At 38.0% G+C, this 26078-nt stretch overlaps 1 protein-coding gene across 2 annotated transcripts in view; it reads left to right on the top strand.

Moving 5' to 3' along the window:
* Positions 1-26078, top strand: part of LOC145688265 (uncharacterized) — a 249611-nt gene that overhangs the window by 103418 nt on the left and 120115 nt on the right. For both annotated transcript variants that reach the window (XM_081762246.1, XM_081762247.1), the window contains exons 2-4: positions 1930-2072; positions 2300-2469; positions 20923-21083. In XM_081762246.1, coding sequence (XP_081618372.1) covers positions 1930-2072; positions 2300-2469; positions 20923-21083 — 474 coding nt within the window. The remainder of the gene's footprint in view (positions 1-1929; positions 2073-2299; positions 2470-20922; positions 21084-26078) is intronic.

Genomic DNA, 26078 nt, shown 5'->3' with positions numbered 1-26078 from the left:
GGCCCGGCGAGGTTTTGGACCGCGAGGTTTTGGGAGGCGAGGTTTTGACCAGGCGAGATTTTGGTCCGCGAGGTTGTCGCCGCGAGGTTCTGGCCGCGAGGTTTTGTACCCAAACCAGAAGTGAGATTCGTCTCAAAAGAGGATATTCTGTCATTTGTCTATTAATACACGACGCCCCCGTCACCATTTTAGTATCCCATGCCTATGCTGTGCAGTCAGCCTAATTCTTAACAATGGGCGCCGTTCAAATATGCCCAACTCTGCTCGACGATATAGAACTGTTCGTAGGGGCATTGAGCGCTATGTAACAGCCTTCGATGCTTGTACCAATGTGCTGGATGTGGCTCTCCGATCCGCCAGAGCTGTACGAACAAAGTATGTCTTGTCGCAGCTTCTGGTATGATGATCGTTGGGATCCTGTGTGTTAAGTGTAGATCCTTCGTGGAGTCATCTAGTCCACATGTGCTGCACTGTGACCACATTCCGTCCAATACGGGCCCCAATGTTGTTGAAAAATATATCTCACTCCTGATACTCCAATATTCGTCCGCAATCAAGAACTGAAGCCTGCTGAAAGGACTGCCGCATACAAAGATGGGACATCCTTTTATCGTGTGCGGGATGTCGATACTCACGTCACACAAAGCTAATGAAAAGTGATTTATACTATGTTGTAGGTTTCTTAATGGAACATTGTTTATGAACTACGAGCAAAATAGCCTTAGTTGTCTTTGAGAAAATCGTCCAGAAAAACACTTCAAGAATAAAATACCCGTTACGAATTTTTTAATGAAAAAATATTTAAACTATATTGTAAGTTTCATAATGGAGCAATATTTATAAAAAATGAACAAAATTGCCTGAGTAGTTGTTGAGATAATCGTCCGGGAAGAATTCACTCCCAGGAGTAAAATTCTGTTTTAGATTTTTTTCCAGAGAAACGGCTTATACAATAATATAGGGTTGTTAATGAAATATTGATTTATGAAAAACGAATAAACTCGTTAGAGTTGCTCTCGAGAAAGTAACATTAAAAGAAACATCCTTCAATAAACTACCCTTATTTCTGAGGTACTAGGAAGAAAATTCGAATCTTCCTGGAGAATCATTTGAAAACTTTTAAGTAGTTATAAATTTTGGTATCGATAAGTTGAACGGTGTGGCTTTTAGGCGAGTGTTCATCAGAACTAACGAACAAACGAAAGAAGAGATATCGAAAAATCACTTCTTCGGTATTTATAGGCCATTAAACGTGTAATTATGTTGAAGTATCGAATTTAACTTTTTTAAAACGACCATCATAATTTCTTCTCTCCTATCGTCACTCGAAAATAAAATAAAAGTGTAAGTGTATCAAGTGAAATGCGTTGATGACGAGCTTAATCAAATTAAAACTCCCATCACATAAAAATATATTGGTTGTCAATGTTTAGCTTAATCTCGCGCTAATTACGATATTATAGAGCAGATGTTAAAATAAGCAGCAATAAACAACATCTCAAAAACACTACTTACTTAATTTCATAATTCATAATTTCATAATAAGTTCTAGACTAGACTAGAATTCATATTTCTATCTCGTCCTCTGGTTTCCTGTCATCTTGAAATTTATGAAAGATAGCGGTGAGTGTACAGGAACCTCCTCTTAACTGTATTATTTGTTTTCGTTCAACTCAGTATGATTGTTTTACGTTTCAACCAGAACATAAGAGGCGGTGAGGTGAGGATTCTCACGGGCCTGAACTACCCCAAAATGTTTAGCTAATTTCATTTTCTTTATTTTCGTGTCGATTATTTAATTAAGTCTATCTAGTTTCAGGAGCGATTTTGCTCATACTTTATATATAAATATTTCGTTGATAACATGACAATATGGCATAACTCATTTGTTCTGAAAACATTTGTTCACATTTGCTTTGTGTTTTTCAGATTACAACCAAATGTTGGAAACGACTTAGAATCTGGAATTTATGGTGGCAGATGTGCAGTATGTTCCAAACTTGTAAAATTTCACGTTAAGACAGTTCCTGTTAACAAGATCACATTCACAATAAATAAGAAGGAGTATACAGGTGAGCAATATTTTACTAGCGTAGATAAAATCAGGTTCGTTTAACTTTTTTTCCTTTGAAAACCTTCAAGCACTGAATAATGTTTCAAAATAATTTCTGTAGTTCACGAACCGTAATCCCATTTTACGATTGGTCATTTAGATTAAATATAACGTAATAACTCATATCCTTAAAATATGCTTTTAATTTTAATATTATATATTCTTTTTGCATTGCATCTATTTCAGTGTCCAATGAACTGCCAGCCAATACAACTCTAGTTGACTTTCTGAGAGAGCAGGCTCATTTGCCAGGAACAAAGTACATGTGTCGTCAAGGAGGATGTGGCTCCTGTCTTGTGACAATCAAAAAAATGAATCCTGTTACGAAGCTTCACGAAATTCTAGCTGTTAATTCGGTAAGTTAATAAAATATTTTTTAAAATGACTCATAAAGTACACAAACGATATGAACCTTATTTCCAAATTTTACAGAAGAGCAATACAACTGTTTAACTATTTTAACAATCTGGGTTGTTCAGTGTTAATGATACTATAATGTTTGAAAACCGTTAATTACAGTTACCAGATTACCTGTTTCTAGCGGTTATCTTCAGCTTCTGATACCTTTAACTCTCCTTTTAATTATCGATAAAACGCTATAAATCATCTGTTTTTCTGACTACAGCAAAAGTTTGCTTTCCTTGAGCTCCAAGAAACAAGAAAAATACTGTCGGTTGTTTACTCTTGACGTCATCACTGTTATCAGCGACCTCAAACAACCCACAAGTACATAAACCCATGCAAATTGCACGCTGTTTTCATATTTTAACCAGGTTGTTAGGATTCTAACCCGCTGTGCAGCGTTGCCACCTCTTACAAACCTTGCGTCTCAGCTTTAACAAGATATTGAATATATCTGTCAGTACGTGGCTTATCGATCTCACATAACCACGATACTGCTCCTCGTGCTTTACCGCCTTATATTATATGTTTTAAACCATACAGCACTAGTGACCTTTTCCGAGTTGTTGTACCTTTGCGAACTCAACTTTTCTCTTCTGTTGATGGCGACACTGTTCAGCCGACCCTTCTAAACTTAGAGTCAACTTAAACAGTTCCTGTCAGTATTTAATTTAAGGTGTACAAAATGTAAGTACCTCATTCCCTGTATGCGCCAACAACATCTGCATCTGTGTCACGTTATTTCTCGAAAAGTTTGCAATACTGATCTGCGTTTACCATCTCTTTTGTCTTTACTTTTATTGTTGCTTCCAATGATGATATCCAATTTAGGTCATTTAATTTACAAAAAAACACAATTTTCTCTTAGGTTGGCAACACTGTTTATCCGGTGATGTTCTTCAATACACGGGCAGATGTCGTCCTTCTTCTAGTTGCCTCGTGCAAAGTTTCGTTTCTCTGTCTCTTTCAGCCTCTCCGTTATCACGGTTGGAAATTCTAAATTATATTATAATGTGGAAATATCATTTTATGACTTTGTCGTCAAGTTGACACGGGTTAACGTTCTCGTAGAGAGCTGCTATTTTACTAATGCGTGTTTACGGTCACATAGAATACATTTGGGGAGTGTGCGTATCGCAGCACAAAATTACCCGAAATAAGGAACACCCTAATATATATTCTGTGTTCGCAAGATGAATTGCATTTGTCATGATATAAAGAATATATTATCTACAACCTGATAACAATGTATATAAGACTGTGGGCAGTCATAGGTTGCGAGAATCTTCAGCAACCATAAACCCAAAAGACAGTAAGACATGTCAAAAGGATCCGTGGAAGCAGGAATGTAACTAAACATAACTCGTGTTTTAACTTCCATGATAATAATATTAACTTTAAAGGAAAGAAAGAGGTAAACAAGCTAATTAGAACAGCACAAGTATGTATATATCACAAGAATTAAACTTAGCTCCTTTTAAACTTATTTAAAAAATAAACTTCTTAATAAATTCACAGGAAATCTCTATATGAACTCCTAATTCTTTATCTTCTAGCAATTTGAATGAACAGAGAAGCAAAGGAAAGAATAATTAACAAGCTTGACCAAGTAATTATAAACAATGAAGTAAAATAAAATATTAACAAATAAATACGTCTACATTTTAAAGATAGTTCTCGTACACTCAGTTGACTCGGTCCGCCATATTGTGTTCTTAACCTAGAACATGTCATACTCAATATAGCTAAAATGTTTCGTTAGTCATAACAAGTACAGGGTGTCTAATGTACAATGCAACCCGGAGTTCAGGATAGTACAAGTTTTGAACCTGAAGCGATACACAAATAATAGTTATACCAAAATGAAGCCTTGTTCATATATATTTTTTTAAACTAGGAAGTAACGATTGAAATTCACTAGCAATCACACAGTGTTGTCAGATGTAACCGAAGGTGTAAATCAATTTTTTCGCAAAACACGTAAATTCACTCATAACTCATAGGTATGGATGTTCTGTCGTTAATTTTGTTTGCTTAGTTGTAGTAGCTTGGAAACTATGGGTCAGAAAAAAGAATTTTTCATTTCCACCGATAACTAATCCGATGAGGTCTCTGTAAGGGGGAACTAGGAAAATCATAGTTTTCATAAATTAACACTCAGAATTGGCAATACTGCTGATGTTTCAGTGCATCAAAAGGTGTGTTAAAGGTCTGTCCACATTACGCAATTCCTGGAACAACGAGAAAGAAACTTTTAAATTACCATGATAAATCTTTTACTTACATTCACGCGGCTATTCATTTCAATGGTGCTACTTAAAGCAAGAGGTATACAAGAACAATCCTCGAACTATACAAGACCTGGAAACGAACATTCGCAGTGCCAGTAAGAACTTTAACACTTTTACTCTTTGTAAAGTTGCTGCCAACATGGTGAAAAGTGTGAACCAGTGTTTGAATCAAAACAGGGGGCACTCCCAGCATCTGTTAGAGCTGATAACTCATTTCATGATAATTGGCGTGTTGCCAGGTGCACGTAAGTAAAAGTTTTATCATGATAATTTCAAAGTTTGTTTTTCGTTGTTTTCAGGAATTGCATAATGTAGACAGATCTTTAATAAACCTTTTGTGCACTGAAACATCAGCAGTATTGCCAATTCAGAGTGTTTACGATTTTCCTACTTCCTCCTTATAGAGGTCCCATCCGATTAGTTATCGGTGGAAATGAAAAATTCTTTTTTCTGATCCATAGTTTCCAAGCTACTACAACTAAGCAAACAAAATTAACGACAGAACATCCATACCTATGAGTTATGAGTGAATTTACGTGTTTTGCAAAAAATAATTGATTTACACCTTCGGTTACATCTGACAACAGTGTGTGGTTCCTAGTGTACTTCAATCGTTGGTTCCTAGTTTAAAAATATATACATCAACAAGGCTTCATTTTGGTATTACCATTATTTGTGTATTGTTTCCGGTTCAAAAGTTGTACTATCCTAAACTCCGGGTTGCGTTGTATATTGGACACCCTGTAAAACATATAATAAAAATAATAGCAAACTACAGTGAAACCTGTCTATGTTGGCCACCATCGGTTCCATCAAAAAGTGGCCAACTTAGACAGGTGGCCAACTTACAGAAAATAAGTCTGATTTGTGTATTTTTAGAATAGGATTTCTAGTATTACTTGATTGTAAAGTTTTAATATTTATAAGTGGCACGACAGATACTTATAAATAATGTATATAGAGTAATCGTAAAAATATACAGTACTAGAAAATATTACTATAGTATGCAAGAGCGCCGATTTCTCTGTAAATTTGGGGGGGGGACATTCAGATGCAGAAGGTATATATATGAAGATTTTAAGACAAATTGCACTCAAATTATACCAAATATTGTATACTCATAAATAAAATAGGGGCCACATGAGCTTTGGGGGGCCCGGGCCACCTCGGTCCCCCCAGGATCGGCGCTCTTGATAGTACGTTTAATATATATGCATACCTTTCTCTTCCTGAAAACTAGTCTGGTACATTGGATTATTCGGATTGAAAACACAATAATACAAACCATGAAATAGAAGTGTATGTACTCAGTTTATTGAAATTGATATTATAGCACACTGAGTTATTCAGATTGTAAACAAGAAAAGCTAAGTTATAAATTGAGAAATTCATATGCAATTTATATGACTTCTTTTCAGTTGTTACTGAATGGTGGCTCATTCTAGACATATTTGCTTTATTCTTTTTGGCAGATATGCACATTCTAATATTGTAGTTAACTACCTCTTGTTAATGAGCTAGAAGTGTTTCCCTCGGAGCAAAAGATGTTTTGAGAAAATCTTGAGGAAATTCATATCTCAAAACCTCCGCTACCTTTTGACATGCAGTCAGGTGCCAATAAATGACAATTGAGCTTTAACCTTGAGAATTTTCCGGAATTACTAAAGCTTCCCACTGATAAAAGGAGCCGATATAGCTAATGGTTTTACCAAAACAGACAGGGTAAACAAATACGTACAACCATTTCCTGAATCCCTGTACGTACTTTTTCTTATTCACATCTTCCTTCACCACCCTTTTATGAGGGTAGTGTTCTGGCCATTAAACTCCAAGAACAAATCGTGCGAATCTATGCTTCTTTGTGTCCAGTCACAAATACAGAACATCTGCCTCTCATATGGGAATTCGAAAGAGTTAAGAAAAATAACAAAACTGTATTTTTCGTGGCCAAGATACGCAGGTAAATTTATCATTATTATCATAGGGTAAACATTGCTTCAGTGTGGCCAACTTCCAAGATAGACAGGTGGCCAACTTATAGAGTAGTAAGTAACGAATGTCTTATGGGAAAATGCAGGTTTAAGACGAACTAGGCCAAGATACGCAGCCAGTAAATAAATTAGAATAATCTAATAAAAAAAATAATGAAAATGGACACATGCGTGAATAAATATCTAGTACGCTATGTTCCAAATTATGGACCGTAACAAGGTTCCAGTGAGAAACGAGAGGATGGGGCTTGCTACTGTGCATTTTAATTCCACCAGGGAAGCCAACTGCTCACGAGTCTACGTTCATCTTTTTATTTAAGTCTTAACATAATAATCCTGTCATCAACAAATGCTACATTGGTTAGATTTTCTTTCAGGAGTTTACCCAATCACCTGAGTAACACATTTTACACAATTTGCTTCTCCTACATCTTATATACTGTATGTTGTGTAAGGATCCATTATTTTCCCGTCTAACTACACAATCCCTTACCAAATCTGAACTGTTTGATCCATTTCTTCTTTAATGGCATTCTAACTTTCCTCTCCGTAGCATTGTCATATGCTCCTGTCTTAATAAGTTTTCTCTTACTCAGTGGTGCTATTCTATTTTTTTAACAACCGGTTCTCTGTCTCTGTCTGTCTGTCTGTCTGTCTCTCTCTCTCTCTCTCTCTCTCTCTCTCTCTCTATATATATATATATATATATATATCATGGGCGGCGATTAGGGGGGCAAGAGGGGGCAGTTGCCCCTCCCCACTTTTTTGAAGTGACGACCAATTTATATAGTTTGATTTGGAAATGTAAACAGGGTGTCCACACAATTTGGAGAAAAGATCTCTGACTTTTCCCTGACTTTCTATGACGAAAGTTCTATATTTCCCAGACCCCTGAATAACTTAAAAATATAGAAAAAAAGAAACCCCATCCTCCACATTCCCCATAGTTGGCCTTGTTCTCTTCTGCTTCTGTTTCTTTTTTTTTTCAATTTTCTTTCCAAAGGAATGTAAATTTACAAACATGTGCATTAGGCCAATATTGATTAGGCCTACATATTTCACAAAATGTAAAGTTACAAACGAAACTGTCCAGTATACAAAGTACTTAAGATATGAAAAAAAATTACACATTATATGCTTACACATTATAATACCAATTATACAGTATTATAATATTGCCTATAGTAATAAAAACTTCGTACATGATTTTACTGACTATTAAAAAAAAACACACACGCACACATTACTTTTGCTCGTGCAGTTGTTAAATGCAACCCATTTAGAAATTTGTTTTCATTCTTTCTCGCATAGTTTCCTTCTCATTGATCTGAATATCCTTCTTGTTGTCTCCGCAGTTTAATTTTTTTCCCTTCTTCCTCCAGCTCCTTTAGTTGTTGCTGAATCTTCCGTTTCTTTCTCCTCTTCTCGTCTCCAGCGTTTATTTCTCTTTTCTTTTCCAAATACACCTGATATTGTCTCATTGAACTTCTCACTGAATTTATAATACCTCTTGTAATTATTAATCCTGATGACCCACCTATTCTCATCACAGAAACATATATGATCCGTTGAGCCACCAGAGATTCTTCTTGTAAGTTCTCAACAATGAAAATTTTTTATTTATTGTAAGATCACTTTCAAAAAATGCGTTTCCGTGAAAGAAGATAAAACACAATTTCATAACTGACCATAAGTCAACGAAGTTCTTCCCATTTCCTAAGACTGAGTAAAAACAACTCATCAGTCCAATACCATCTCTGTCATTGGCTATGAATTCATTCTAGTGTTCCTTAAATTCTTCAGTCTGAACTTTCACTGTGAGCTGGAGATGCTGCTTCTTCGCTTTTTCAGCCACTTGTTCATATATCATCTCGACACAATGCAATTCTTCTAGAACAGTGTCTACCCTTTTGAGCAAATATGCCAGGATGCAGTTAGATGTGTTTCTCGCAGAAAATTAGTTTCAACAACTATATCAGAGAACATTGACTCCCTCAATATCATCATTGAGAACACCACATTTTGCACCCAGTAACAGTAATCAACCCTATTTCATAAATTCAGTAATTGAACAATGGACCTAAATCGATTTTTTCCTGACTTTCCCTGACCAATCTGCCATTTCCCTGACTTCACCTATACATTTTTACTTCCCTGACTTTCACTTATTTTCCAGAATGTGGACACCCTGGTAAAGGTTTTGTATGTATTACTGTTTCATAGAAAAAAATGATGCCATATGATATTTACCGTTGCGTGAGTACGTATTGGTTATTTGTCCTCCCTGGAGTTAAGAAAGCTACAGGAATTGCGTTTTTATTGCAGTTCAAAGCAATTAATATTGGAATTGTATATTTCTTTAAATGTCATAGCATATGCTTGCAGTACTTATTGTATTTCATTTTTTAAGAGAAAAGACATTCATTTAATGGCATGTGTGGAATTAAAAGTATAAGTTGTTCATTAATTCCCAGTTTCAATATAGCTTCTGCAAAACAAGCGTCATTATTCATTACTATGATTAATATTATCCCTTCTATTTATTTGTTTTGCAAATTTCTTAAATAAACTGATCACACAATTTTCCAGACAGAATTTTAAGATGTTCATGAGCAAGAACTCAAATCTCTTCTTACACTTTCGTTGTTTAAGAGTATAAAGGGCTAGTACCTACCTGCATTACTCTTATGAAGGAGGTGGGCGGATAAGGGCCATTTTTCGCCCATCAGACAACTGAAAAATGAAGTGTCCGATTCCGACAAGTTTGCAATGTATTTGTATACTAGAAGATATGTTGCATATGTAAACATAATAGATACGTGATAAAGAAAATAGTAAGTCATAGAAATGAGTGCCCAAAAAGAGTTCGTTTCAGCGTTTTGCGACATTTTGGTAATGTTTGCTGTCTTTGATGGAGGCTTTTAGGAAGAAGGAGTCGATGAACCAAAATAAATCTGACTCGTCATAATATAACGCTGTGTAACCTTTGATATGAGTACTAATTGATTTTGGTTCAGTGTGTCCTTCTACCTATTAGAGAACAAAATGTATTGCGCGAGAGTATAGAGCGATGACTACCGTTTATACGCTGTAATGTACGAGTTCAACTGGAGACTTCAGCTCTGATGTTATTTACCGATTGTGACTGAAAATACATGCTCAGCATGTCAATAAAATATATGAAGAAAATGTATTGTTTGCGCGGATGTGTGTGTAGGGCAGCAAAACTAGAGACAGCATGTTATGGAGTATTGAGAAAGCGTGTCATTTCTGAAAGTGGTATGAGTAAAAGTGCGAGCAGGAAAACCAGTCGCAGAATGGCATGAATTTCTGCAATATATATATATATATATATATATATATATATATATATATATATATATATATATATATATATATATATATATATATATATATATCGAAGAATCATATATACCACGCGTCAATGAAGTACCTATGGGAATTCATTGATACGCTATATTGCAATACTAAGGGAAAGATGAAAAACAACAAAACAACGACCAACAATAACTACCTGATGTGTCCGATCCAAGTTAATACATACCCATACCCACAAACACCCCCATTCCCATATATATATATATATATATATATAGCCAATCTTACACTCACGAGCACTTAAGTGACGAAGGAATGTACTCTCTGTACATACGAGGTACATCATGACGATGCTTCTGTTCTCCGAGTTCAGTTACGATCACGACACATAAGATTTAAAACCTATAATATTTGGATCAAAACAGAGCAAAACAACATCGCACACATACAGTGGTACTGTCAATGTAAAGTAGGCGCACGGCTCGTCAGATGTTGTGCGCATGTTGCTTCCGTACTATGGTTTCTGGCTTACTGGCGCCACAATACCACCGCAGTTAAGAAACCAAGTCTAGAATATACTCATACACTACAAGATGGCGCCTGCAGGATGGTCCAGTGGCGATTCGGATGACGACAACAAGCACGATGCCTAATCTGCAAACTAGCTACAAGTGTCTCCAGCTGTCTGATTATTATCTATGCTTGATTATTTCCGATGTAATATATTGATCTCATAGTCGTAGTAGACTTCATTCTTCTTATTCTTGCCGTTAGTGTTCTATTTACTATTGCTTTCTCGGATTACAACTCATGACATTAGTGTTTACGTTCCTTCATTAACACACGACTTACCTCTTTATTTATTTTTTTTTTACCTCTCACTTATAGCGCTTTCCGTTAAAATATATTTGTTTTCTTATTTTTATGAGGTATACTATTGAAAACCATGCATTTCACATCTCGGGCCTGATGGGCGAAAAATGGCCCTTATCAGCCCACCTCCTTTACTTAATAAAATAGAAATACGTTATGCGGTATTTTAAGTGAAAAAAGATAGTATCCTAGTAGTTATACAACCTTTCATCAAACAGTGTTAGAAACAACCAGGAAATCTAACATTGATATACAATTGCTCAGATCATGTCTTGCCCCCCCACTTTTAACGTCCAACCGCCGCCACTGCTCTCTCTCTCTCTCTCTCTCTCTCTCTCTCTCTCTATATATATATATATATATATATATATATATATATATATCGGGTGTCAAAAAATTCCACCGACAAACTTCGGGAGGTAAATCCTCTCATACGAAAAAACAAAAAGTCTTAGTAAACATGGGTCCGGAAAAGCGTTGTTTCGGATATATAAGGCGCCAAAACCGTGGAAAATGAATCTTCAAAGGCGTATATTTCAGAAACTATTCAACGTAGGGGGTGCGGTTTAAAAACTCACCAACGAAGTCATACCTGCTCTTGTTAAACATGCATGTTTCATAATCTTGCAATGCCTGCGGAAGGGATTCCCCAAAGGAGCATAGAGATTCCCGGATAATCTGCCGAGTGAAGATGGCTCGAAAGGGGTATGAATGGACGACTTCCTCACCCGTTAACAGTACTTCCTGGTACCAAGACGATAACTCAAACGGATACAAAATAATGGACACTTGTATACCTGTTGTGTGTGGTTGCATAACCGCCACATACGGATGATGCCCAATAATGAATTTCGGAATATGAAGTACTGTGAATATGCAATCGAAGGTTCGTAGTGAGGCACGTGCGGTGTTGCTACAGCATAACACACGAAGCAGAGTGATTGAGAGCTGTTGAAACTAGATGCAAACCCGCTATCAAAATGTACCTAAATTATCGTGGACAAATGTATGTTAAATATGCAGCATTGTGGAGTATAGTATTAGCATACGTAAGAAGGAGCTGGCAAATGACCTCCTGGGAATAGCGATAATGTGATTCGCATATTAGTAGCATAGTTGGTTCCGTGCAATGCTGTAAAGCATAACCTCCAGTCACACAAATAAAATACACAAAGCACAAAGACAGAAGAAGACGAGTCAATGCAGGAAATGATGTTTGTAATTCACTTGTACCTTACAACGTCACGAAATCTACTAAAAATGTGAACCATTGACCAGGGCCGGATTTAGCATTTTGGCGCCCCTAGGCCCAATAATTTTTTCCGCCCCCTAGTCTGGTTAAAGTTACTTTCTTAAAAACCTTTATTTAAAAATTACAGCCAGTTCTCCCGTGTTTGAGATCAATGTTGTAACGAAGTTGATGTATAATGTTGAAAAATAGTTTAACTTTACCAACAATTATTTGTTCCAATGAACTTCAAAATCAGTATGCTTTATTAGCCTGATTTTTTAAAATTAATTCAAAAAATATGTTAAGTTATGGCTATTTATTTTTATTTCTAGATATTTTTTCTCTCGGCCGTGCGCCCCCTGGAAGCTTGCGCCCATAGGCCCGGGCCTATTGGGAAATTCGGCCCTGCCATTGACTTCAATACACAAGAGATAGCGTCGAAGCACTTCGTCTCGCACACTAGGAAAAACGTCGTGGTTAACACGAATTCTTGCGGAAGCTTCGACAATGTGGCCCACAAGGTCCAATTCATTCTCCTGGTGTCTGGTAGACCAACTCCTTCATGTGTCCCCATAGGTAAAAGTCCATAGGGGTCATATCCGGTGATCTAGGAGGCCATGCTACAGGACCAGCATGCCCGATTCATCGATTCCCAAACATATCAGAAAGTACATTTTGAACACGCCGCGGCCGATGGGGTGGACCTCCGTCATGCTGGAACCACATTTGTCCCCGGACTGCAAGGGAGACATTTTCTAGCAGTTCCGGGAGTACCTCTGAAAGAAACACACTGTAAGTATGCATGTTCAGTCGTGGAGGTAATACATAATATCCTACTAAGACATTATTCACTATACCGGCCCACACATTAACTGTGAATCGTTCTTGATGACCTCGGCGAAACATTGCATGCGGATTGTTTGCTGCCCACATATGCCTATTATGAGCATTGTAACATCCGTCACGAGTAAAACTACTCTCATCTGTGAACAAAACATGCCGTGCGAACTGCGGATTCTCCACACACTGCCGCAGGTACCATCGGGCAAATCGCACACGTGTGGGATATGGATAGAAATGTTCTTTATGTGGGACGTTCCACATTTGCTGGTCCTGAACATACAACAGATGTCCAACGGCCCGCGTGCTTTTTCAGGGATTTTGTTCAAATTGGTCCAACACATTCTCTTCGAATGCTGGTGTTCTCACTGTTCGTGGTCTTCCTGCATCAGGCCGGTGTATATGTAAGGAACCTGATTCTCGCAGCTGCCGATCAATTGACGTAAATGTAGTGTGATGGGGGCACCGTCGTTCTGGAAAACGTTCTCTATACAGTCTTTGTGCCTCCCTTGCATTTCCCAAAGCTGCACCATATGCCAGATGCATATCACTTAATTCTGCCCAAGTAAACTCCATTTCCCACTTCGGTGTTTTATAAAGCACAGACAGTAAGCACTGCACACAAGCACAGTCGCTTCCAGAATACACGTCAGTCTTCGGTAGACTAGCTTCTTTAAGTGCTCGTCTGTCATATGGCTTAGAGTCGAATCCCACTAACAGCATGAGTCTGTTAATCACTGTTTATTTTATCTCTTCTATCGTATTTTTGTTCCTATAAACAGTTTTGGACGTAAGACAAACGCTATGTACTGTCATTTCAAGGACAATGTCTTTTTGTTGAATATTCTGGACTCAGTTAAAATTATCGTGTGAAACTGAAATATCTCTTACATGTTTTAATATTTAAGGAAGACCAGAAACCAATTTCCTTACACACAGTAAAATGATAATCAATGTTGTTTTTGTTTTGCAAGGTCGACAATACCCTACAGAGTTCGACTGCGTGTGCATTTAAGTGCAGCCTAAATCTGTTTACATTATGAGTGTTAATGACATCCGACGACTAAAGTTCAGACACAAACGCAGGCGATCTTGCGGCCAGAGCGTTTATAGAGGTACCATCTTGGCATTCGACTTGTGAAACTAAAGAAAGCCACTCAGAATGGTTGAACAAAGAGTGGCGAATCTAGGGTGGGGTCGGGGGGCCTTGGTCCCCCAATTTTGCTGCGTTACTAGAAAATCACTAATGTCATAAATACCAAAACGCAGTCCAAATTACGTTTTTTACATAGCAAAATACTGACACCCCCTCCCCCGCCAGTTTTTACTTTCAAGATCGGCTACTAAACACAATGATCGTACCCGGTTCTCTCTACACTTAATCTACTGTGGTTGCTAGATTTGAGGATCCAGCAGTTGCATTGTAAGCAAAATTAAACATGAGAAGAGTATGACGTTATGATTATTATTTTGTAATAACGTCCCCACCTTATAGACCTAACAAAATGGACACGAAGACAATCTTGATGTAACTTTAAATGGAGGAATAAAGACAAGATATAAAATATGAAGGTGGTTTATTGTTCTGTTTACATATTTTGGAATCCGTTAACACGAGCGGCTTGGGGAGAAAACGAAACCGTAGCAGGACTTACGTTTAATTTAACGAGCTAAACCAATTCATTTAGATATCACATTCGCGCACTACAGTATCATTCAATTGTACGTTTATAACAATTGTTTATTGTTTGATTGTTTATTTGTTAAGATGTTCAACGTCCTTTTTCAGCAGCGGCGCTATATGGAGACGGGACCCAAAGTTTCAAATGCGATCCGATCCATCTCTTAGTTGTTGAGTCCAAAGCTTGGACTCTTAGTGGGGATTGACCCGCGACACGGCGGGCCAACGTGCAACCTTGCTTTCTGTTGCTTCCTTGCTTATCCACGTAACGATGTAACAACTGAAAGGAACTAGTACCATTGAAATCAGGTGGATGGTTGCAGACTTATTAAGATAATGCATATGATTTCAAATCACAAATCTCTTACACATTTAATCAGATCATTCATGTAATGTACTTAACATTGGGTCTCGTTCATTAGTGACATTCATTCAGTTTACTAGACATAACGATATTTGTAGCCATTGCTAAACATTACGCATATCTGGAAATGTGCTGACTGTATTCGCTATCGTGCTATTTGGGGGTTTCCTTTGCATCAAGTGTTTTCACAATTTCAAGCACTCTGCTTCGTGTTATGCTGTAGCAACACCGCACGTGCCTCACTACGAACCTTCGATTGCATATTCACAGTACTTCATATTCCGAAATTCATTATTGGGCATCACCCGTATGTGGCGGTTATGCAACCACACACAACAGGTATACAAGTGTCCATTATTTTGTATCCGTTTGAGTTATCGTCTTGGTACCAGGAAGTACTGTTAACGGGTGAGGAAGTCGTCCATTCATACCCCTTTCGAGCCATCTTCACTCGGCAGATTATCCGGGAATCCCTATGCTCCTTTGGGGAATCCCTTCCGCAGGCATTGCAAGATTATGAAACATGCATGTTTAACAAGAGCAGGTATGACTTCGTTGGTGAGTTTTTAAACCGCACCCTCTGCGTTGAATAGTTTCTGAAATATACGCCTTTGAAGATTCATTTCCCACGGTTTCGGCGCCTTATATCTCCGAAACAACGCGTTTCCGGACCCATGTTTACTGAGCTTTTTTGTTTCTTCGTATGAGAGGATTTACCTCCCAAAGTTTGTCGGTGGAATTTTTTGACACCCTGTATATACGATGCATATTCCAGAAGTAAGGGCCGTCGACGTATAGTGAAATGGGGTAGGCCGGAAGACAATTTCACGCATGCAGCGCCAACGACGGACTATTGACGAAGCCACTGCAGTGGTTGTCAGGAGTCAGTAGTAGAGATGGGCAGAATCGAGTACTGGATTCAGATATCCTGGACTCGGTTTGTGAAAAGTGAGCACAAGCAGAATCGAGACCAGCTGTGCTCGGAATGGAAGTACAGGAAAGATGCTTTATCAACCTACTTTGTTCGTTACTGGTCAGTCAGACTTGAATAAAGGGACAACATTAACACCATCAAAGGCAGCAATATACAAAATAAATACAATTTCTAAATTTCAGGTGTTCCATACGTGTATTTTAACACGTAACATATACACATACATTTGCTATAATTATTGTAGTGTTCATTTTATGAATGGCTTTATCGCGCCAGATAATAACGTTCAACAGAACGATAAGTGGTCAGTGCCAGGGACGTACGCAGGGTGGGTCGGTCCCAATCCCCGAAATCTCGATTTGTCTGTAAATTTAATATAATTTGAGGGGTAATTTTACAAATTTTAATATAATTTATTCTCATTGAATTTGAAAGCACCCGGAAAAGCTTTGGACCCCCTCAAAATAAATTCCTGCATACATCGCTTGTCAGTACAACGACTCAGTGTCGTTTCTTGTTTTTCGACTCATTCAGTGGCGGTTGTAGCCGGGACCGGGGGGCCTAGGTCTCCCAGTTTTTGAGTCACAAAAATAATTTAAGCAATTATTTATGTATTTTTGAAAGTGTATAGTAAACTCACGATATACCTATCATAGTCTGAGGTCTGGCTGGCCCCTCCCCCACAGTTTTTACTTTCTAGAACAGCCTCTGGACTCATTACTCACAATTCACTAGTTCAAATACACTCACAATAATAATAATAACGAACCATGGGAATTATGAGATATGTAGTAAGTCCAGAGTTGAATTACGCATGCAGCATTTGTGGTAGGCACTGCACATCCCAGGGGCGGATCCAGAACGGACTTCTGGGGGGCGGTGGGTTGTAATATTGCTACTTAGAGCTACTTTTAAGAGCTCCAAGCTCTTGAATGGGTTTTATTTATATACAAAATAAGAAAGTTTCTTCTTCTGGGGGGGAGCGATCGCCCCGATCGCCCCCCTGTGGATCCGCCACTGCATTCTACCACAAATGCCATCCGAATGCTATACAGCTGCCTGTAATTATAAAGAAAGATGCAGGGAACTAGGATGCACTATAGCTGCGCTCAAAATTGCACTTCTGTGCTAAAAGAAGAAGTGTTTTTTTTTTTTTTTTTGTGGATAAACACTGTGTGTGGGTTTTATTGGGGTTCTCTTGTTTCCACCCACTTTTGTCATTCCACTATTATTATTATCCACCTCGTTATTACCGTATCTCCTAGCCTCGGTTCATGCTCGCAGGATGTTACATTAAATAATAATAATAATAATAATAATAATAATAATAATAATAATAATAATAATAATAATAATAATAATAATCGATTACAAGAGGAGTTCATTTATGGATCAATTTATTCTGAGTTGGTTGAATGTAAGAATGATTAGTTATAATTAAATCGTCTATATTGCAATACGTTACAGGGAACTGAGCTGATATCGTAATTTAATTCGATTCTATTTTCTTCGTGTAAGCCTATAGGTAATTACTTCATTCTTCCCGATATTCATTGATTGGTCGATTGGTTTAATTTTAATGCGCTTTTTCACAACCCAAACTGATAAAGTATTGTTTAAATTAGGATACAAATTTATACGAGTTACAGGCATAGCATATTCAGTTGTTGTAATGACATTACACTTATCTGCTGGGAAGGGGCGTGTTGTTGTCATATGTAAAAATATTTCTAAGGTAATAACATCTTGTGTTAGGTACGACGGAACGTTTCGGCTGTGCGAATGCGTAATTGGTCACAGAGATGTTCAAGAAATATGACGAATGTTATCATTTACCTCAGTTAGAAAGATGTTATTTATATTTGCTAAAATCTTCTTTTATTCTGTTATGAAATATTTCCTTCCTCGATTTAAATTCTCTTCAACTGAAAGGAATCGGACAAACTTAGGTAATAAATCCTGGCTCTCCAATGTGAATAAACAACCGTTCTATGCTGTATTAAAAACAAATGCCCATCATATGCACAGAAGCATGTTGCAATTCGCTGTGCCGCATTCGTTGCTACCGTACTTCTTACTGTTTCTGCTGGATTCGATTCTTACTCCTTCCATGGCTTGCTTTACTTGCCCTCCGCTCCCTTCGCTGATAACAGGACGAAACAAGGCGTACGCTACTTTAGTGAATTCAGTCAAAGCTCTTTACGCTGCATAAGGGTTTGTTTCCCATCAGTTGGTATATGCATAGCAGAAATGTGTTCTATGCACGCGGCTTGTTGAATGCACTGCCAGGGAGGTGAGTCACTGATTGAGCATAACAAAACCGAATACAGAACCGACCCAGAATCGAATTCAGAAAGCGCATACATAAAGTTATGAACGTAGGATCATCAACGCAAGCCACTTAGTGAGAATAATAAAACCGAATCCAGAATCGATTCCAGAGAAACCGAGCACAGAGAATCGAGTACATTAAGGAATCGAGTGGAATTGATTCTTGGACTCGATTCTGCCCATCTCTGGTCAGTAAGAGTTTGGCAGCCGTGGAAGGTAGATAGCAATGGCAGCGAGACTTGTTTCTCCCGCTAGTCGTGAAGTACGCGGTGTGATACGATTTTTGCTTGCAAAAGGAACATCTGTTGCTGATATCCATCGGAAATTGTACCTAGTGTATGAACTTACAGTAATGAGTGCAGGATCTATTTGCAACTGGTATCGCGAGTTTCAAAATGGTGGCACCAACGTGCACAGCGAAGACCGGAGTGGCAGGCCTACTGTTCAGACGGATGACTTCGTGGGGCATGTGAACCAAAAGCTGCGAAGTGATCGGCAATTGACAATCAGAGTTCCAGCTCATGACTTTCCCTACATTGCACGAACCACCATCTACAGGACTGTTACAGAAATGTTTGGATATAACGAACTGAGTGCAAGATGGGTGCCGAAAATGCTAACGGACTATCACAAAGAACAACTATTGTGCAGTCCCCGACAGTTTCTGGATCGTTATCGACAACAGAGAGATGATTTGTTTTCCCACATTGTGACGGGCGACAAGACGTGGATCTCGTACACCAACGGCGAATCCAAACAATAGTCCATTGTGGCACCATTCAGGTTCACCCAAAACAAAAAAGTTTAAGCAATCGCCACACTCGAGTCTCAAACTGATGGCTACCGTCTTTTGGGACGACAAGGGCGTCCTGTTGGTTGATTTCTTGGAACGTGGGACAACAGTTACAGCTGACGTGTACTCCGACACGCTCACCAAACTGAGACGTGCGATTAAAAATCGACGCCAGGGGAAACTGTCGTCTGGAATCATCCTCGTTCACAACAACGCGCGTCCTCCTAGCGCTGCCGTCGTCGAGAAGAAGATTCAAGGTTTTCGTTAGGACCTGTTTGACCACCCTCCATACAGTCCTCACCTGGGCCTACACGATTACTTCCTCTTCTTGCATTTGAAAGAAGGTGGATTAGTGGACAACGGTTTGAAAACGACGAGGATCTCAAAACTGCCGTTGTCAACTGGCTCCAATCCTAGGCGACAAACTTCTATTCATAGGGTTTACGGAAGATGGTGCAGCGTTACGAAAAGTGTTTGGAATAGTCACCTATTTCTGGCAATAAATCCCGTTCCGCACGAGCGTCTGTTTTTTTCTCAAATCATCAAACGGCCATTACTTTTGGAATATATATATATATAGGGTGTCCCACCAGGAGAGGGCCATGTTTTGAGGAATGACAGTATGGGTCATGGCAAGCAATCGTTCGAAATATCGATGAAAAGACCATATTTCGTACACATTACTTCGACGACACATATCCCCGGAACTGATGAAGATATCGGAATCATACGAAAACAAATAGGTAGCACACGTAATAGGCATTATATACGTATCACATTCATTACACTCACAAGTCTCAGTATTCCGGACGAAATTCCGAAATTCGTATTCAAATTTCTGTCTGCTCATTGAATTGAAACAACTCAAAGTTGCTTGCTGTCACAACAATGCAAGAAAGCGGGAAAATAAAGAGGTGTTTTCACAAATTGGTTTGGCTTCTATCTTTCACTCTTGGCTAGGTCTTGCGTGCGTGCGTGTGTGTGTGTGTGTGTGTGTGTGTGTGTGTGTGTCTGTGTGTGTGTGTCTGTGTGTTTATGTCTGGATATAACAAACGGTTCTGCGAACTCGAAATATTTTAACAACCGGTTTTCGCGAACCGGTGCGAACCGGCTGAATAGCACCACTGCTCTTACTTGTCTTTTCTATCCTGGTATATTTACCACATTGTTACTTTCTCCTCTATTAGTCTTTCTCAACATACTCTCTTCCAAGAGATCCGAATGCGTGATAATTTACCTTCGGATCTGAATATTGCCCTGCAAAAGACCACTGTACACATTTTGTTTTTTCTTTCGCCGCAAACTAGGCAAATGTTTGGCTTTCAGATACAGCAACTTCCCAACCAGGTGCGTCATTTCAGACTTTGCTTGAGCGGGGGAGCAAGAGCACCACTGACGTAAGACTTTCACGTTTTATTCTAGTATATTAGTACACAATCGATTAAAGTATATATATTCCTCAAACTCCTGTGTGGGGCAATTGCCCCTCCTGCCCCCTTAAGTGACACCCCTGTTCCCAACGTCCGATGATTACCCTATGTTGATATTACATTTTGTGCTACTGTAGAAGTATGTATATTACACTTTAGCCGACTTGGTTTTATTAAGATAAATACAAAGAGCTTCGAATCATTGATTTCTTAAGTGTTCATTGCCTATTTTTCGCTTACAATATTAATTATTCTCTTTGTTCTCAAATTTTATTCCTACATTTATAAATATTGGTCTACTAATTTCAGTGTTTGGCACCGTTATATGGTTGTGATGGCTGGGAGATAACAACAGTCGAAGGACTTGGAAACAAAAAGGATGGTTATCATCCAGTACAGATACGACTGGCTCAGTTCAATGGATCACAATGTGGATACTGCAGTCCTGGAATGGTCATGAACATGTACAGGTTTGTCTCTTACAAATATCAAATATTTAGTTATATTAAAACATGGGAACGATAGTACAGATGATGACTTTTTTGTTCAAGTTCAAACTCGATAAATCTTCTTGTATTGAGGAAAAAATATATTATCATGGTGTTTGAAATAGATCCAGGTAGGGCTGTTCCGATAATCGAGTAATCGATAACAATTCGATAAAATTTCAAAACCGTTTCATCGATAAATAATTTTAATTTTATCGAATTATCGAACTTTCGAGACTCCCGAAATGTTCGAGACTCCCGAAATGTTCGGGACTCTCGAAATGATCGAGACTCCCGAAATGTTCGAGACTCTCGAAATGATCGAGACTCCCGAAATGTTCGAGACTCCCGAAATGTTCGAGACTCCCGAAATGACCGAGACTCCCGAAATGACCGAGACTCCCGAAATGACCGAGACACTCGAAATGTTCGGGACTCCCAAAATGTTCGAGACTCTCGAAGTGTTCGAGGCACTCGAAATGTAAGAAACATTAGACAACTTCGAGACACTCGAACTCTTCGAGAGTCTCGAATTGTTTGAAAGCAGCAAATACAGAAATATATCAATATGATCGCATTTGTCGAGTCGCTTGAATATTTTGAAAAGTTCGGGATTATCGGAGTGTTCGGAAGGAACAATGAATTCGAGGTTATCATAGTTGTATATAATATGTATTACATATATGCAAAGTGTTTATTTTAAAACTTCTCTCCTTAGCAATGAAGTGAAGGAAAAGTTTTTTCCCCACAGATCTGTATAAGGTTTAAGCAGTCTGTCAGAAGAGAGAAAGAGGAAGAGAAAACATGCATCACTTGAATGGAATTGGAATCCAAGACACCATTAGTCTAGTAATAGTCACTTTGCCGATTGCGCCAATAACGGGGCAGGCAGAAAAATAATTTTAATATGATTTCGAGGGTTTAGTTTAAAGTTTTGTATAGAGAGAGCTACTGATATAGGTAGAGGTAAGGAAAGTCGATAAGGCTGAAGACTTATCGAACTTCCGTTTCGAAAATTTACTCTCCGGTGCTCGAATGCCTTCGAGTATTTGAGATTGTCGTGAGACAAACCTTGAGAATTTTGGGTGCGAAGCTCCCTATTACAGGCCGTCCTGTCTGTCTGTTTGCATGTGGCATCCGACGATAACTTTCGAACGGATTGTCCGATTTTGATGGAACTCATTTTGAAATGCTCTCTTTTGCTTTCACCAGACACCTATTGTTTTGGTTGCCATACCACAAGGGGATTTTTTCCGAATTGAAGTATTTGTTCTTACTTTGGGCGTAAGCGTGTGAAAGCTACGATAACTTTCGAATGAATTATCCGATTTTAAAGAGGATTGGTCTAAATGCATATGTCAGGTATCTGTTGCTCTTGGTTACTTTACGATATTTGATTTTGTGCATAAGATGCCGTGCGGCTCTGGGTATTACCAACCTCAGATTCAATGCGTACCTGCGAGGGGGGGATGCGGCCGAAGCGTGGTGCCGACAACACCACATTCATCTACGACTGAGGGCACACTCCCTACATGCCCTCATGGCATGATGCTATGCACAAGGGAGAACTTTACATATGACAGAACGAAGACTAAAGAAAAATGAAATGAAGTGAAATCTTCCAGTTTAATGACCTACTATTATGTCTGTTAGGCTAAGGGAGAAGTATAATTAAGGCAAGTGAATGATGATGGAATAATTGGTGGAATGGGAATGTGAAAGGAAACGGGAGTACGCCGAGAAAACCCACGGACACGATGTTGTCCACCACAAACTTACTTGGTCGGGGATCGAACCAGGGAGGGACAAAAGGGATGAAGGGGAAAGGGGAGAAAAACACACATCCTCTGACTTACATTTCAATGGCTCTGATTCAATTTCCATATCAAATTAAAATAACTTCCGATCACTTCTTAAGGAAAAATAGAAAACATTATTTCCTCAAGAGTTCTCTCAGCTGCTTCGTATATTGTTGCAAACAGACTTTCAAAGAAAGATGGTGTACAGTTACTTGCTTTGCAGTTGTTGAAAGCAATATTAGACCCTATCTCTCCTGTCGTGTCCTGCATACAATAGACTACTTATCACTGTTTCTTTCTTTTCTGAAACAAGAAGCCAATGTCTTTGAAACCGATTACAATTACATTGCACTTCAGTTGTAATCAGGTTTTTCTATGGGAAACACGGTTATACTGCTAATTCAAGCTGAAACGGTACTGGAAAGTGTGTTCAAGTTACTGAAGTGAAAATATCAGAAAAAAGATCATATGGGATATTTGGATCATTCTGAAACTTGGATATTTGGATAGGGCACATACTAGTTCCTAAATAAAATCTTGACCGGACTACGGTAGATCCTATAGTATTGGAGCTATGGACCTATAAAGTTCATTTATTCATGTTTTCGGCATCCTATAACTCCAAAAGGAAGCATTTGTGCACCCAGGTTGGTCTATACTTTTTGTTTTATCTTGGTCTCAGGATAGGGCTGCCATATTTTGAAATTAGAAAAGCGGGGGATTCTAAACCGTAAGTACTGATGTGAATTTGTGTATTAGAAATACTGACGATCCTTCTGACCATTTTTTTTAGTGATTTCTTTGTTAAGTGACACTTCCAATGTACTTTTCTAACAAAACTAAAGTAAAGAAAATTTAGTTTTTGCCTTTAATGTTTTATTAAGTTCAACAAATGTGAGTCTCGTATTGTAAAGTAAGTATTAAATAAGTATTACAGTAAAATATCTCTAATAAGGATTTCTCTAAGACAAGTTAAAAAAAAAAAAAAAGCAAGCGATATATGGCAGATGTTGTTCATACGGTTTTCTCTCTAAGGAATACAAAATAATTTCTAAACTTTTATCGTAAGAAAGCTAAAACATATTTAGGAGTCTTGGTCCATCTCTTATAAAATTTCTGATCATTTTCAAAGATTTCTATTTGAAATCATACTAACATACGAAAATACCACAGTTTCACAATATATGAAATACAGTATAAACATTTTAAAAGAAAAAAATACTAATAATGAATCTAATCAAAGCAATATGCTAAGGATCCGTAGGTTCAATTTGCAATCATTTCTCAATATATAAAGACTAGTTGAACATATAGATTGCGTAACAACATAGACGTGTTCAGTTGAACTGGACAGAATGTTATCAAAGAAATACGCACCCATGAGATCATACATTAGTATTCATGGGTTGAACCAAAATGTGTATGATTATGCCAAATTTTATACATTTTTCATTCCCTTTAACTTCCTTTAAAAAAATCTCGATGGCATAAAATCTTATCATAAAATTCTACGCATGATACGTCTTTCATATTGTACAAGACCAGTAGTAATAATTTGACAGTTTTTGCGTTCATCTTGTTTCTGCCATCTGCCCATTCGCGATTGAGATTGATACAGAAATGTAGCGGTTTACGTTGAATATAACAACACTTTATCAACAAAGTCGTCTTAGATTTTTCTCCAATCCGAAAAAGCGGGTGGTTTTTCATGATTAAGAGATGGTTAAGCGGGGGACGAATATAAGACCTGAAAATCTTGTGGTATCCGCTAAAATTAGGTAATGTGGGAACCCAAACGTTGGCGGTGTTGTTTTGAAACACTCTATATAAAATAATGCACCACGTTATTCTAAATTGATGCAAAACTCGTACGTTTTTAAAACCTACATTATTCGTCCAGGAAGCAATCTGCCTCCACCAAACGACGCTTCTGGATCCGCTAGTGTGTGGATTCATCATAATGTACAAACCAACTGTATAGAACATATGGTACACTGTATATTCACTGTCGAGGAAATAGATTTATTTCCGTTTTTCACCTTCATTAAACTTAGTGATGATTTAAAGGTTTCCCCCGCGTTGTCTTATCATACGTCCTAGATTCAAGCCCGATCCGGAAAATTGTCTGGGATTAACTAATGCCCGAAATTTTAAGGAAAATGGAAGACTGGGAAATTTCGCTGTGTTTGGTCAAGTGCTTGGCTTGCAATTCTGTGTACTGATATTTATGAAAAAAATCAATAACGATAAGGTGTTCTTCGCAAGAATACTTTACTCAGGAAAATAATTAAGACAATAATATAAAAAATATATTTTAAGTATAGAAAATGAGCATAAGCATTTTAGGAAGTTAAGATTAGACTTTTCTTAACTTCTCAATAAACACACACACCATTCTTAAAAATATCCACAAATTATGGTAATCCTACCCCGGGAGATTTTGAATACACGGAGGGTGAAAGTAGCAAAAATACTGGTAAACCACGGTGAACATGATCAGAGATATGTTTGTGGGGAAATATTCCTTCTAAACAAACCCTGAAATCACCACTGATTTGACTAACATTTATTTTACTGAAAGACTAGAGGGGGAGTTTGCGCCCAAAGCATCATCATATCTGATTGCGGCAATGTGTGAACTAGTGGCCATTAAGAGAAAGCAAACACGACAGAAGATAATACATTTGGCTTAAAAATAAAATTTTGCTATAACATTTTAGCAACACCGTGCGTGATTAATATGGTTGAGGTGTTGGGCGTATACTATATCGTATGAAGAGCAAATTACCCTATTTGTACGTTTAAGACCGTATCTCTGGCAACACTAATACACTAGCTGTTAGCAAATAACAAACAAGAGATAAAATTCAGGGAAAAATGAACGCTTTCTGTGTGTGTGGGGGGGGGGACGAAAAAGCAATCCCTTTGTGCACGCTTTCTTTTCTCCTCACAAGTACAACTTTGCAATAACTTATCAGATAAAAAAAAAAGTTGTTTGACTAGTTTGGCTGCAAGAAGGAATGATTGGAAAGGTGAAGGAACCGAACTGTCCATCACTACTTTTGATAATACCCGAAACTTCGATAATAATCGGAATTTCGATAATACCCGAAACTTCGATAATACTCGAAATGTCGATAATACCCGAAACTTTGATAATACTAGAAATTTCGATAAT

This window comes from Thermobia domestica, chromosome 6 (genome assembly GCF_964235325.1).
Source record: "Thermobia domestica chromosome 6, izTheDome1.hap1.1, whole genome shotgun sequence".
Classification (NCBI taxonomy): Eukaryota; Metazoa; Arthropoda; class Insecta; order Zygentoma; family Lepismatidae; genus Thermobia; species Thermobia domestica.
This window is presented reverse-complemented; position numbering and strand designations above follow the sequence as displayed.